The 15,145-nt window shown below is 50.6% G+C and overlaps 1 protein-coding gene across 3 annotated transcripts in view; it reads left to right on the top strand.

Moving 5' to 3' along the window:
* Nucleotides 1-15,145, top strand: part of ABCC1 (ATP binding cassette subfamily C member 1) — a 138,624-nt gene that overhangs the window by 89,906 nt on the left and 33,573 nt on the right. For all 3 annotated transcript variants that reach the window (XM_047087555.1, XM_047087554.1, XM_047087556.1), the window contains 6 exons: nt 1,189-1,276; nt 4,199-4,274; nt 6,375-6,501; nt 10,305-10,481; nt 12,198-12,365; nt 14,376-14,559. In XM_047087555.1, coding sequence (XP_046943511.1) covers nt 1,189-1,276; nt 4,199-4,274; nt 6,375-6,501; nt 10,305-10,481; nt 12,198-12,365; nt 14,376-14,559 — 820 coding nt within the window. The remainder of the gene's footprint in view (nt 1-1,188; nt 1,277-4,198; nt 4,275-6,374; nt 6,502-10,304; nt 10,482-12,197; nt 12,366-14,375; nt 14,560-15,145) is intronic.

The raw sequence follows: 15,145 nt of genomic DNA, 5'->3' as shown, positions 1-15,145 counted from the left end.
ACAGGTAGGGAGAGAACAGTATAATAATAATGAACTGTGTGTAGCACGCCCCCAGATTCAACATTTTGCCACACTTGGTTCATCTAAATCTTCTTGTCTCCTCTCCTGCCCCACTTCCTTCCTTTCTTTCTCTGCTGAAGAAACTTATTTATTTATTTATTTATCTATCTATCTATCTAAGATTTTATTTTTAAGTAAGCTCTACACCCAACTCAGGGCTTGAACTCACAGCCCTGAGATCAAGAGTCGCATGCTTCACAGACTTAACCAGCCAGGTGCCCCTGAAGAATTTCAAAGCAAATCCCAGACCTCTTGACATTGCACCCATAAATGCTTCAGCATAAATTTCTTCTGCTTTGTTTTTTTTTTTTTTTCAACTTATCTTTAGTGAGATAGAGTTGATAAGTACCGTTGCTTAAATTCAAGGTACACACAGCGTGTTGATTTCATATGCTGGCGTATTGCAATGGAATTACCTCTGGCATGTTACCTAACACCTCTGTCACATCACATGATTTTCGTTTCCTTTTTCTGGTGGCAACCAGTAAGAAGCCAACCTGAAGTTCATAAACAGTGTTGTTGACTGTGGTCACTCTGCATTGTATCTCAGGGACTTAGTTATCCACTGGTAGCAAGTTTTTTTAATTTTTTAATTATTATTTTTTTAAATCTTTATCTACTTTTGAGAGAGAGAGACAGAGTGCTAGTGGAGGAGGGACAGAGAGAGAGGGAGATGCAGAATCTGGAGCAAGCTGCAGGCCCTGAGCTGTCAGCATAGAGTCTTAGACGGGTCTCAAACCCACGGACTGTGAGATCATGACACGAGCTGAAGTCGGACGCTTAACCGACTGAGCCACCCAGGTGCCCCCACTGGTAGCAAGTTTTTAACCCTTACGCCGGACCACTGCCTTTGGTCATTGTTTCTACAAGTCCCTTGCCATCTGGGACAGTCCCCCTACCCTCTTTTTTAATACAAGTCGTGGGCTTTTAAAGGAAAACAAACAAGAACCAAAACCTGTTCTGTTTCTTATTCTAAGGCCCGCTCTTGTAGGAAACGCAGAGCCTCCAGAAATGAGGGAGGATGTGGGCCCCTCCACACCCAGAGGAAACCACTGAAAGTCGGCCTCGGTCTGTTTTCGCAAAAATGCTTTTAAAAATAACTGCACCCCGTAACTGCCTTCTCTGTAGGCGAGTGTCTCCCTCAAACGCCTCAGGATCTTTCTGTCTCACGAGGAGCTGGAGGCCGACAGCATCGAGCGGAAGCCTGGCAAAGACGGTGTGTGCATTTGGTTCCCCTGTACCTCGAAGGCTACCCTTGGGTTTGGCTGTGCCCAGAAGCCCGTCTGCGAGGCCCCAGGGAGCAGGGGCTCTGCAGAGTGGGGTGGCCTTATCTTGCACCGTCCAGGCGGCTGAACTTCAGCTTGTTTCCTTGGTGTGTCCTCACCGAGAGGCAGCTGGAGGTGAGGCCTCCCGCCGAGGGACAGGATCCAGAGCTCAGATCTTGATTCTGTTCTGGGCAGATGGGCGGGCAAACCGAGGACGGATGTTGGGAGACCAGCTCCAACCTTCTAGCTCTGTGTCCTTCGGCAGGTCACTTCACTGCTCTGAGTCTCAGTTTCCCCATATGGGTCATGAGGATGAAGGTGCCTTTCTCTAGCAGGGTGTTAACGTGGATTTTTATTGTTGATTGGGTTTTGTTGTTTTTTGTTTTTCTTTTTTTTGTAGCTTACTAATTTATCCTTTCCTCATCAATCCCCCTGAGTGGGGATCTTACTCATGGCTATATCTCTAAGCACTTAATAATAAATATTCATACCATTACCAGCAGTGACTGCTTTCACTTAAGTGACACTCCTGTCACGCACTTTCTGCTCTAAGGACGTGCAGACACTACCCCACCCGCTGCTCACACATCACACAGAGGAGCTGTGGAAACCCCCATTTTACAGATGAGGAAACTGGCCTAAGTGACCTGCCTGAGATCACACAGCTAATTAGAAGTAGAGTCAGAATTTGCACCCACAGCCGGCCAGTGGAATCTGTGCTCCAGTCCACTGGACAGTGTCTCCCTCACTGAGCTTTATTGAGCACCTACTATGCACCAAGCAGCACAGCTCTGTGTGGTCCGTCTCATTATTATCGGTCCTAGTCGACAGATGAGGAAAATGAGGCACAGAGAAGTTAAGTAACTGGCTCAAGGCTCTCCAGCTAGGACATGGCCACACGGGGATTGGACTCAAACAGTCGGGCTCGGGAGCCCAATAAATACTGTCCGAGGCACGAATGTGTGCAGACGTTGGTTGTAAGGTACAAGTAGTGCCTGGCACCAAGTAGGCATTCAGATGTCTTCGATGGTGTGTGCAACGCTTAGCCCAGTGCCTGCTGACCCAGTGGTTGTGGTGGCCGTTACGTCCCTAGCGTAAGAGAGGAGCGATCTGGGACATTTTCAACTCAGCCGTCTACGGCCAGGTTCCCCAGCCTCGGTCGGCACTGCTGACATTCAAGGCCAGATGGTCCTTCGCTGTGTGTGTGTGTGGGGGGGGTGTCCTCTGCTTTTTAGGGTGCTGAGGGGCATCCCGGGCCTCCACCCACTAGATGCCAGTAGCATCCACCCCAGTTTTGACAACCAAAAATGCCTCTAGGCATTATATCCCTTGGGGGGCAAAGTTGCCCTGGTTAAGAACCACTGCTCAGTGGATGCTGGAATCTTCTTCTCAACATTCCTGGCCTGTGGTTACCAGTTTCTGCCATCCTGAGGACCTAGTCTCCCCCCTCCCCTCTTCCCATCCTGAGGACCTAGTCCCCCCCCCGTAAATGGTACGGTGCCATCTACTCCTGGTCACATTTCTCTGCCTAACGCAGGCCTGAAATTTGGGACAGCCCATGGAAGTTTCAGAGTAGTAAAATTGCTCACAATTACCTGCAAGTGTCCTGTTGGAAAACCCCTAGGCCTCTGGAAAACCCCAGGCTTTCTCGTGTGGTCCGGGCCTCAGCACCCCCTTTCCACCCTAATGACAGTCTCCTAGGCTGTTTGACTTATTGAGATGTTTATCCACACTCCCTGGGTGCCAGATGGGGCCACTTTGGCCACTCCCGGCCGGGTCTGGTGGTTTTCTAGCTTGTCTGACTCAAGTGGCTTTTCTTTAAATTCCTTAAATAGCACCTTCCACTTTCCTCCTTGGTCTGTGTTACACGGGACGGGACCGGACGGGGAGGCCTGGGGACCGGGACCGGACGGGGAGGCCTGGGGACCGGGCTCGTTAGGTTAGGTTAACCAGTAACTTCCTCTTGCAATGGGCTTTTGTTTCTTCTCTGTGTGGGGGAATTTACTTCTTTATTTGACAGCTTGAAAACACGCCCATCTTATCTCTAGGTGGTTTTACGGAGGCTCATAATGAAGGGTCAAAAAAAAAATTTTCCTTTTTTTTTTTTTTTTTTTTTTTTTTAAGTAAGGAGGCATAAAGTATAAAAGGGAGAGAAGGGGAGAGAAAGTGAAGGAAGAGGTGCTGGGAGCTTAGAATCCCCAGGAGCCATTATCCACAGAATGCGGGCTTTGTCTACCGCTCTTCCCTCCCCCATCCACCCTGTGATACCCCACCTCCTGTTCCACAGCCTGCTTTTTCACAGTTCACCTGCCTGCTGTTTCAGGAAGTTGGACCTGCTGCGATGGGAGCAGGGGTGGCGGGAGAAGCGATCCAGGGAGGTGCATTAGGAGGCCACCCTGCAATCCAGGAGCTCTGGGCCAAGGACCCCACTTTGAACAGAAAGCAAGGGCCTAGGGGGTGGTGAGGGCCAAGGGCCAGGCCCACCTGATGGAGAGCAGTGCTTGTTCCCTGTTGACCCTGGCTTCTGCTCAGCGTCCCCAGCCAGAGCTGCCCGATCTTCCCAAGATGGGGGGACGGGGACCTCAGAGCTATGAGTAAACCCCCAGGGGCTCCCCCAACCCTGTGCGAGATGGGCATCTGGATGGTGTAACCTTCAAGGCAGAGCCCTGTTGTGGTTCCTTCTGCTTTGTGGGTCTGGTTGGGGTTCTTTAGAAACCAGAGCTAATGTAACCAATGTCTAGTGCAAGTATCTAGCACCTGCCATTGAACTTCAAAAAAGATAAGAGGAAAAAAAAAAAAAGAGAGAGCCTCCTGCTCGTGCTCAGTCCCCAGGCTTCATCTGTCCCTGACCTGTTGTGTCTGGTGCTTTTCAGGTGGGGGCACAAACAGCATCACTGTGAAGAATGCCACGTTCACATGGGCCAGGAGTGACCCTCCAACGCTGAATGGGTAAGCCAGGACGTGGAGAGAGCCAGGAGGCTCTGGTCAAATGTGGATTCCAGCCACACTCTAGCTCTTTGACCCTGAATAAGCCACTGTGCCTTTCTGAGCCTCAATTTACCCGTCGGGGAAATAGGTCTAGTCCTACCTGTTAGGGCTGCAGGAAGGAGCAGATGAGAGTGTGCTGGCACAGAGGGTTCCCTTGGATTGTAAAAGACAGAAACCGTGCACAGATGGGTTTGGGCAACAGTTTTTGGCTTGCATAACTCAGAGCCACTGTCAGGTACAGCATGATCCAGGGACTCTGTGCCATCAGGATTCTCTCCATGTTGTCTTTGTTCGGTTTCCCTGTGTGCTGCTTCCTTCTCAAGCTGCCCCCCCACTCACGATGGGACATAGACCCCGTCAGCTCCCAGTGTGCCTCTTACTTCGGTGGGAGACCCAGCTGGCTCTTATTGGTCCAGGTTGGGTCATGTGCCCCTCACTGAGCCAAACACTGTGCCAGGAGAGATAGAGCGTACTGATTGGCCAGGCTGGGTCTAAGGCTGTGATGCTACAGGTTGCAGGCAGGCTTGGGTCTGCTGAAAGGAATTTTTGTCGGAAGGGATTTGTCAGGATGGAATTGTTCTCTGTCCTCTCCCAGGCCTACAGCTGCCGAGTCACCCTTCCTTGCCACCTCCCCATCTGGTACCAAAGCACAGTGTCCAGGAATTGACCTGGTTCCCCAGGCAACTCGTCAAGTGCCTCTTACTTGTTTCTGAGCTGGGGAGGCCTTTCTCACTAGCTCTGTCAGGCTTCCTCAAAGGAGTCCCCAAAATAAACAGGGCCAGAAGGAACCTTTTTAGGGGCCAAATTTATCCTCCCTGCCCCTTCACAATTACCTCCTCACTGGATAGCCGAATTATTGCTGTATATCGACTGAGGAAGCATGGGGGACAGACTCTCTAGAGAAAAGAATCTTGGTAAAATTCTTTCTACACCTGGAAAATTCATGGTGGGGCTGCATGCTTGGGAAGTTCTTCCTTATGTCTAACTTCACTCCTGCCTGCTTCAGTTTTAGCTTTTCTCTCGTCTGTCTCTCTTGTCTTTTTGTTCCATGTGCCTCACCCTCACTTCCGCTCTTGAACTCCCCAAACCTTTCCCCACCCAAACCTTTTCTCTCCTCACCCTATAAAAATAACCCATTCTCACCTGGACAGTCACAGGAGCCGCCTCGCTCGGCGTCCTCTTCTGTCGTGGCCCCCTCATCCATTCGCCCCTCAGCTCAGGGACAAAAGCATAATCGGTTCATGAGCTTTCAACAGTCAGCGATAGCAGAATCTAACGCTTGCACTAATATGTTGAAATCGTAACGGCATCCATCGAAGAGCACAGCCAGGGTGAGTGAACCCAAAGAGGCCCTGACTGCAGCCAGCGACTGGCCCGTGTCATTGGACGGGTGGTCTTGCCAGTGGAGCCTGGAGCTTACTGTCGTACTCGGGGCACCATCGTCTGTGAAAGGATGGTTTCCGTAGAGACGTGTTTCTCAGACTCGGATTCCTCCATGGCAGGTCCCCCGCTTCAAACTCCGAGGCCCCCAGCACAGCGAGCTTTGAGGTTTTCGGGCGTGCCTGCTGCCCACCCACCTCTCCAGGGCTGGCCTTACTCCCCTCTGCCTCGTCCTGTGCCGTCGACATGTCGAGCCCCGATCACACCTGTCCGTTCACACCCTTGGGCCTTCTCTTAAGCTCTTCCTGGGTTTCTGTGTCTGGTGCTGCTTACTCTTCCTTCAGAGTTCACGTTGAGGCTCCTGTCTGTCCCTCAGGTCGCCTGCATGGTTAATCTGGCCCCCTGATCATGATCTGGCCGCCCAGGTGACTCCCGCTGCCTCTGCGTCTCTAAGACACGTGCGCATCCCAGCGCCTGCCTGGAGCCTCCTGTGCCCAGGCCCTCGCACGCTCCCTGAGCCAAGCTTGGCAGTAGGGACAGCGGTGGTCATTTCCAGACTGGGAAGGCTCCTTCCAGCCCTGCCGTCCGCCTCTCTCCGCTCTGGGTACATCCAGCTCTGGTGGGTCACCACCTGTTTCAGGCAAGGGTGTGGCTGAGGCAGAGCACATTATGTCATTTCAGCATTACCTTCTCCGTTCCGGAAGGTTCCTTGGTGGCCGTGGTGGGCCAGGTGGGCTGTGGAAAGTCGTCTCTGCTCTCAGCACTCCTGGCCGAGATGGACAAGGTGGAGGGCCACGTGTCTGTCAAGGTAGGACAAGGACTGAGGGGGCTGGGGTGGGGGCGTGGCTGGCCTGAGAGGAGAGTCAAGTGCGATGCTGTGGTTTGTTTCATGGCGGCCCCTGTGCAGGAAGCGAGAGCAGCGAGGTCTGCCTCCTTCTCTCGCACTCGCCCTGCTCTTCTCTGTGCCCCCTCGAAGGCAAGAGTTGATGTCGCTTATTTCCCGCTGTGTCCTAGCACAGAGAATAGTGTCCAGCAAGTAGTAGACGCTCAATAAATACTCTGTGAACACACGGATGCTCCCTGGTCCACTCACTGTCTCCAATCCTCTCGCCACCTCTGGCCCTCAGTGTGCGTCTTGTGGTCTCTCTTGATACGTGAGTCCCTCTGGCTTGTTGTCTCTGTCCGTGGATCTGTGTCTGTATCTCTTTTTATAAATGTAACAAAATGTAACATTTTTGGTCTGTGTCTTTGGGATATTGTGTTGGAGAATTCTTGTTAAGAGAGCTGTTTAAATTCTGAGTGTTTCCTTGAATTCTTAATAGAAGAATGGAAGAAGAACTAGAGATTTATTGGTTTTTAAAATGCACAGGACTTGGAGCTAAGTTGGAATATTCCTCAAGAGAGAATTTAAGAGGCTGCTTCAGTGAACACGTGAATCTCGCTGTAAGTCAAGAGCCTTGTTTTGCGTTTAGCTGATTCGCCACGAAGGAGTTGCCCTGGAGTAGGAAGCATCCCTCGAAGTTTCCTGGCCACCAGTCCTTCAGCGTGGTCTGCTAGACTCATCCTGCGCTTGTTTGAGGAGGAGAGTTCTGGGCTCAGACAGGCTCGGGAGAGAATGCACACGCAGCTCCCCTCCCTCTTGGAGACTTAAAATAAAAGTGAATAAAGTAAAGGTTCTGAGAAGTCCCACAAGGAGAAGAAAGCTGATTTAAGTTTGGTTAACCCAGTGTGTCCCAGGCATACTTGGCCCGTGCAACTATTTGCATCCCCAGAACTATTGTCCCTTGGAATCTCCTCCTAGGAACGCTGGTTTATGCAGTTGTTTTTACTTCAGAGCAAAGTCCTTTTTTTGTTCTTTGGGTTTTTTGTTTTTGTTTTTTTGTTTTGTGTTTTTGTTTGTTTATATGAGGCCCTTTAGCCTGGTATGCATCGGTAGAAAAGTATACATTACGTTAGTTGGGTCTACACTAAAGGCATTTATTTATTTTTTATTTATTTAAAAAAAATTGTTTTTTTTAACGTTTATTTATTTTTGGGACAGAGAGAGACAGAGCATGAACAGGGGAGGGGCAGAGAGAGAGGGAGACACAGAATCGGAAGCAGGTTCCAGGCTCTGAGCCATCAGCCCAGAGCCCGACGCGGGGCTCGAACTCACGGACCGTGAGATCGTGACCTGAGCCGAAGTCGGATGCTCAACCGACTGAGCCACCCAGGCGCCCCATACACTAAAGGCATTTAGCTGCGGTTTTCAGAAATATTCCGTCGCTGCTTTGAAAGTACACGTTATAAAGTGAGCTTAATGGGCAGTGTGCCCTACGTTTCTGGAAGTAGACTCCAAAGTGTCCCCATTGTGTTCTGCTTCGTTAATGCGTTTCCACCACTGTAGTGCTCTTGACGTGTCGGGCTGGATGCTTTTCTGCTGTGGTGGGCTTGTCCTGTGCTGTGTACCATTCTTAGCCGCATTCCTGCCCTCTGTCCGCTAGATGCTGATAGACTCCGGTTGTGATAACCAGGAGTGTCTAGATGTTGTCCCATGTCCCCCAGAGAGCAAAATTTTTTAAAGTAAAAAAAAAAAAAAAAAAAAAGGCTTTAAATGCAGAAATGATGCATCTAGAAGTTGAGGGTGCACTGAGTATTTGGTTTGATGAACTGATTTCTCTGACTGGTTATTTTGCCCTGCAAAGGAACATGCTAGAAATGTGTTTAAAATATTAATTTTCTCCAAATATTTTACTTGGGTATGCCGTGTCTGAATTTTCTGTGGGTTCTGTGGTGAGACTTTGTGACATTTTGGCCTCTTGTCAGTTAGGGTATTAGTTTAGTTATTTATCTGAGAATGAAGATTGAGATTTGAAATACCTGGGTCCCTCTCCCAACCGTATCCCTCTAGAATTCCGTTATGGAAGAACCTTCACTCATAGCGGCTTCTGGGTGGCTCAGTCGGTTAAGTGTCCGACTCTTAGTGGGCTTAGGTCGTGATCTCACGGTTTGTGAGTTCAGGCCCCACATCGGGGTTTGCCCTGGCAGCACAGAGCCTGCTTGGGATTCGCTCTCCCCCCCTCTCTCTGCTGCTTGCACACATGCACGCTCTGTGCGCCTGCCTCTCTCTCTCTCTCTCTCTCTCTCTCTCTCTCTCTCTCTCTCTCAAAAATAGATAAACATTAAAAAAAATAATAATAATCTTTGCTCCCCTTGCCCTTCCAGTAAAGCCCAGGCTCCTCACCCAGATCCCTGGCCTGGGGTGGGCCGGCCCTTGCTGCCCTCCAGCTCTCTCCTACCTGTCTTCCCCTTCACACGATGTTCCAGTCATCCTGGCCTTCCTGTTCCTTGGATGTGCCAGGTTCTACTTGTCTCTGGACCTTTGCGCATGCTGTTCCCTCTGACTGGAATGCTTTTCCATTTCTCCTTTGTCACACCAACTAACCCTCACCTGTTGGTCCTTTGAAACAGATGACTTGACATAGAAGTAACCTTGATTAATTTCATCAAGGATATTTCCCCAAGGAATCCTTCCCTGATGACCCAAGCTAGGTCTCTCTTTTCAAAGGACTTTTTTTTTTTTTTAATTTATTTATTGAGAGAGAGACAGAGAGAGAGAATCCCAGGTAGGCTTCATGTTCAGCACAGAGCCCAGTGCAGAGTTCAGTCTCACAACTGTGATACTATGACCTGAGCTGAAATCAAGAGTCAGACGCTGAACCGACTGAGTCATCCTAGCTCCCTTTTAAAGGACTTTTTATTGATGTATGTATTTATTTTTATTTATTTATTTTAAAGTTCGTTTATTTGAGAGGGACAGACAGCATGAGCAGGGGAGGGGCAAAGACAGGGAGAGAGAGAGAGAATCCCAAGCAGGCTCTGTGCTGCCAGCACAGAGCCCAGTGTGGGGCTTGAATCCACAAAGTCGTGAGATAATGACCTGAGCTGAAACCAAGAGTCAGTCACTTAACCAACTGAGCTACCCAGGTGCCCCTTAAAGGACTTTTTAAAGGACTCATTTTTTTTTCTCTCTTAGCATTTACCCCAAACTGTAATCAAATAATTTTTTTTTATCACATCAGGGACTTCTTCTTTTTTTTAAGTTTTTTTATTTTTGGGAAACAGTGCAAGTGAGCAAGGGCAGACAGATTGGGAGAGAATCCGAGAATGCCACAGAAGGGCAGAGGCTTCCCTTCCCACACAGGCTCTCCAGTGTCATTGTAGAGCCTGAATCGGGGATACAGCTCACCCGATTTGGGGTTTGAACTCACAAACCGTGAGATCATGACCTGAGCCGAAGTCGGATGCTTAACTGACTGAGCCACCTAGGTGGCTTCTTGAGAGGCAGGAGTTTTGTTCACTGCTAGAGGCATTTAGTGAATTCTTAACTAAATACAGAACTGTAATCTCACTAATGCGGATTTCCAGTCTTGAATTCCTGATATTAGAGTCTGTGATTGGCCTAGTGTGGGGTCTGATCCCAGGTCTGGCATCTGAGTCTGTCGTGACTCAGTTTCCCCCTTGCTGAGCATCTCGGGAAGTAGAATCCTCCTGGCGAGTGGATGGGCCAGCTGCCATCTTGTTAACCAAGTCTGTCTGTCTGTCTTGCTGCCTTCTGTATTTGCTGCCTAGGGCTCAGTGGCCTACGTCCCCCAGCAGGCCTGGATTCAGAATGATTCTCTCCGAGAAAATATCCTTTTCGGACGCCCCCTCCAGGAACGGTATTACAAGGCTGTGATCGAAGCCTGTGCCCTCCTCCCAGACCTGGAGATCCTGCCCAGCGGGGACCGGACGGAGATTGGTGAGAAGGTCAGTCGGTACAGCCTCAGCATGGCGCCTGTATCAGTCAGCCACAAAATCTTAGGGGCTTGTGTTAAACACTTATTCTCCCTTTTGACTGTGGTTGGCTGACCCACACTGGGCTCAGTCAGGCAGCTCTGCTCCGTGTCACAGGCCAGCTGAGCTCGCCTCTAGGCCATGGGTTTGGCTGGGGTCCGCCCCGCATGGCTTCTTGCTGGGGCTTCGGCTGAAGGGGTGATAGCTCTACAGGGGACACACCCTTCTCATGGTGACAGCAGAAGCCCAGGAGAGACAGAAAAACCACATGGTGTCCCTTAAAGCATATTGTCCTCTTCACCTGGTTGAACTGAAAGATGGGAGAGCAGAAGTGCCCTTCGCCTTTGCAGTCATGTGACTGTGGAGTCACATGACAGGGCGCTCTACAGGGAGGAGGGGTGCCAGTGATTCAGATGTCCACAGTCCCTTTCAAAGCAGCGATAATAGTAAAAATAATATGGTCGCCAGCAGCTGTTGGGCATTTACTGTGTGCCAGGCACCATGATAGACATTTTTATGTATTTCATCCTCACGGCAAGCCCATGAGAGGGGATTGACTGTCATTTGCATTTCATGGTTGAGGAAAGAGAGGCATAGAGGGGGCTAAGTGACTTGTCCGAACACCTTCCCACTAATGTTTGCTTATTTTTGAGAGAGAGAGAGAGAGACAGAGCGTGAGCGGGGGAGGAGCAGAGAGAGAGAGGGTGACAGAATCCGAAGCAGGCTCCAGGCTCCGAGCTGTCAGCACAGAGCCTGATGCGAGGCTTGAACTCACTAACTGTGAGATAATGACTTGAGCCAAAGTTGGACGGTCAACCGACTTGAGCCACCCAGGTGGCCCTGAGTTAGTTGTTTTAACGCACGTGTCTGTTTCTGCCACATGGAGACTCCTCATTGTCCCAGTCTGGCTGCCAATAAAAGTCTAGAGCGAGAGACTATGACTGGGTCTGGCGTCTGCCCCGGGCCAAAGAGCTGTGGCCGGAGGGGCCATCAAAAAGAACCTGGCCGCCTGAGCCCCACCTGGGTGTGTAGGGAGGGCAGGCATCTCTCTCAGCAGAGACCGGGCCCCGTTAACCCGGTGGGGTCCACTTGGACTTCCCAGCCATAGATGGAAATGACAGTCAGTAATCGATAATCTGTAGTCGGAGGGAGAGCTGTGACTGCTGCGGTGTGCTCCATGGAGCGCCCTGGTGTGAATTAGAAATCGGTGCCCTTCCTACTGGTGGGGGGGGGGAACTTCGGCACCCCCAGAGTGCAGCCTGCCTTGGCTCTCTGTGGTTTCACCGTGAGTGAGAGATCAGAGCAAGCGCGCCAAAGTGGTAGCTATTAACTAAAGCAGCAGCAGCGGGCTCGTTACGGCATCTGCCGGTGCCTTCTGTCAGACTCCAAGATCCGGAGCCTTCCTGTTGCTTGGTGCCACGGGCCGCCCCTTGCCAAATGCCCACACTGTGCCAGCTGTCTGCTCAGCAGCTCCCAGGGGCTCCAGTTTTCTCTTCTGCCTGTTTTAGGGTTGAGGCTGGATTCCGTGGTCGGCCTTGAGCACAGTCCGTGCAGATACAATCTCATGCCTCTGCTTCCTGCTCAGACGAGGGGAGGCGGTTCAGCCCTCCAGGGCCGCCAGCCGGGGTCTGCTGCCTCCTGAGCAGGGCTCCCTAGGAAACCCCCCCCTTCTGCTGTGTCTCTCCCCAGGGCGTGAACCTCTCTGGGGGCCAGAAGCAGCGTGTGAGCCTGGCCCGGGCCGTGTACTGTGACTCTGACATCTACCTCTTCGATGACCCCCTGTCGGCAGTGGATGCCCACGTGGGAAAACACATATTTGAAAATGTGGTTGGCCCCAAGGGGATGCTGAAGAACAAGGTACCTGCCGAAGGGCCAGGGCTCGGCTCTGGCCGTCCTTGTGCATTTGTTCAGTAAAAATGTGCCCCCTTTGGGAATCCTTCACTTCCCACCTTTCAGGATTATTTTATTATTATTATTATTATTATTATTATTATTAATGTTTATTTATTTTTGAGAGAGTGAGTGAGTGAGCATGAACGGGGGAGGGGCAGAGAGAGAGGGAGACACAGAATCCGAAGCAGGCTCCAGGCTTCCAACTGTCCACACAGAGTCTGACACGGGGCTCAAGCTCACAAACTGTGAGACCACGACCTGAGCCGAAGTCAGATCTTTAACCGACTGAGCCACCCAGATGTCCCCCACCCCATTTTTTTAACTGAGCCACCCAGGTGCGCCCCCCCCCCCCCCATTTTTTTAATTGGACTTCAGAACACGTTTCTAATGCTTCCCTTGCATGCCTTTCTGGGACAGCTTTCTTGCTCTTGTCCTTATAGGGGGACGTCCTTGACACTGACTTGAAGTCCTTGCCTTCACGTGGCCAAAGGAGGCTCCTCTTCCCGATTTAATAACGGGCGGCTTTGCAGAGGGAAATCCTATCCCTTTTGACTGATGGGGCAGCTCTCCCTTCCCTGCTGACGTGGCTGTAGGCTGAGGGACGGAGGTTGGGAGCAGGAAAAGTGCCTATAGCACCCGTACATGACAGGAAATGTGTCCTCACCTGTTTATCATCATCATCATCATCATCATTTTTAGGGGAATTATAGGATGGTTGAGAAGGAGTACTGCTTTTCGGTTTTTTTCTTCTGGAGAAAGAAGTATTTTCCACATGTCCATGGGGAAAATAGAGAAGATGCAGAAAAACACAACAAAGAAAAAAAAAAGCAATTTTGGACAACCCTACCTCATGCAGATTTTTTTATTTCAAGCCTTATAAATAGGTTATCATGTCATGTGTATACATAATGGACCTCAAGCCACTTAACCTATTGTAAGCATCATCCTGTACACACCATAAAAATTCTGGATAAACATAATTTTCAATTTAAAAAATTTCGTTATCAAAAATCTAAAAGAGTGTAAGAGTTATACGTAAAGCAAAAAAAAAAAAAAAAAATGGCCCTCCTTTGTCCTGCGTCCTAGGCCCTGTCTCAGGAGACAGGTGTCACCAGGCCGCTTGCTCTCTGTTTCTGTACCACCCTTGAGCTAAGACTGGTTAAGACTGGTCTTTACATTTCTGAAGCGTTTGGAAAAAATCTGGAGGGGAAAAAAAAAAAATTTGTGACATATGCAAATTGCATTGAGTTTAAATATATTTTTACATTTATGTTTCTATATAATACATATACATATTTTATTTATATAATATATATTTATTGGGTCACAGACCCTTTTTCCATCGTATGTACGACCACCTTCACGTTGTGGCAACTTCACCACCGGTTGCCATAGCAACCGGAGGATCCATAAAGCCAAAAGTATTTACCATTTGGCCCTTTAAGAAAAAGTTTGCCGACTCGTGTCGTTTGATGAACGTCCTTCCAAACCTTGACTTAACTGGATAAAATACATACAGACGTACGAGTTTTGTAGTGTCTTTTGGGAGGTGGGGAATTACCTGAAAAGAAAATTACGCCACGGCACACAGATTGTTTTGTATCTGTGTCATTTTTCTGTTCTTGGACACATGCATGGTTCCCTCCCTGCGTCCCTCTCATCCTTCAGATTTCTGTTCCCAGATAGGCTTCCCCATCACCCTTGTTAAAATTGCAGCCTTCCACCCTCGGTCTCATACCCCCCCAGCACCCGCCGTGTTGCACTTGTATTGGTCCTTTCTCCCCCGACCCTGGAGTGTGGAGCTGGGATCTGTTTCCCTCCCTGCGGCCCCCCAGCTCCTGGCAGGTGAGTGTTGAAGGGAGGCACCCGTAGATGGGGGCGTCCCCAGCGCTCAGACTCGAGCTTGGCCGCTAGACGTAGGGGAATTGCGCTCATGCCCGGGCGCTGACTCGCGGGTCCCCTCTCTGCCCGCAGACACGGCTCCTGGTCACACACAGTATCAGCTACCTGCCCCAGGTGGATGTCATCATCGTCATGACCGGAGGCAAGATCTCCGAGATGGGCTCCTACCAGGAGCTGCTGGCCCGGGACGGGGCCTTCGCCGAGTTCCTGCGCACGTACGCCAGCACCGAGCAGGAGCAGTCCGAGCAGGATGACGGTAGGGTGCGCGGGGTGCCTCGCTGGGCCCCCGCTGCCTCCCGGAGGTTCCCCCACACCCCCTCCGCGGTGGCCTGTCGGCAGCGGGCCAGCCTCTTCAGGGTCCCAACGCTTTGGGGGCCGCATTGAGAGGGGGTGCCAGCGCTTTGTGGCGGGGGCAGCAGATCTGGGCCCAAGTCCTGCTACTTTCCTGCGATGTGGCTCTGAGCCGAGCTTAAGTGTTCTCTCGGCAGGCACAGGGATGGTGGTGAGGTTCTCAAGAGGCTGTGGGAAGCAGTGACTTTGTATGGCATTAATCTAGAACAGATGTGAGGGTCGTGGGGGTTGTAGGCTGCTGGTTGGCAAGACCTCGGTTTGAGTCCCATTGCCCCTCTTTTTTTTTTTTTAATGTTTATTTTTGAAAGAGAGAGGGTGGGGGCAGAGAGAGAGGGTGACACAGAATCCGAAGCAGGCTCCAGGCTCCGAGCTGTCAGCACAGAGCCCGACGTGGAGCTCGAACCCATGAACCGTGAGATCATGACTCGAGCCGAAGTAGGATGCTTAACCGACTGAACCACCCAGGTGCCCCCCACTGCCCCTCTTACTAG

Source organism: Lynx rufus, unplaced genomic scaffold, assembly GCF_022079265.1.
Source record: "Lynx rufus isolate CCGP_SWC_20201006 ecotype Redwood Valley unplaced genomic scaffold, mLynRuf1.p SCAF_23, whole genome shotgun sequence".
Classification (NCBI taxonomy): Eukaryota; Metazoa; Chordata; class Mammalia; order Carnivora; family Felidae; genus Lynx; species Lynx rufus.
This window is presented reverse-complemented; position numbering and strand designations above follow the sequence as displayed.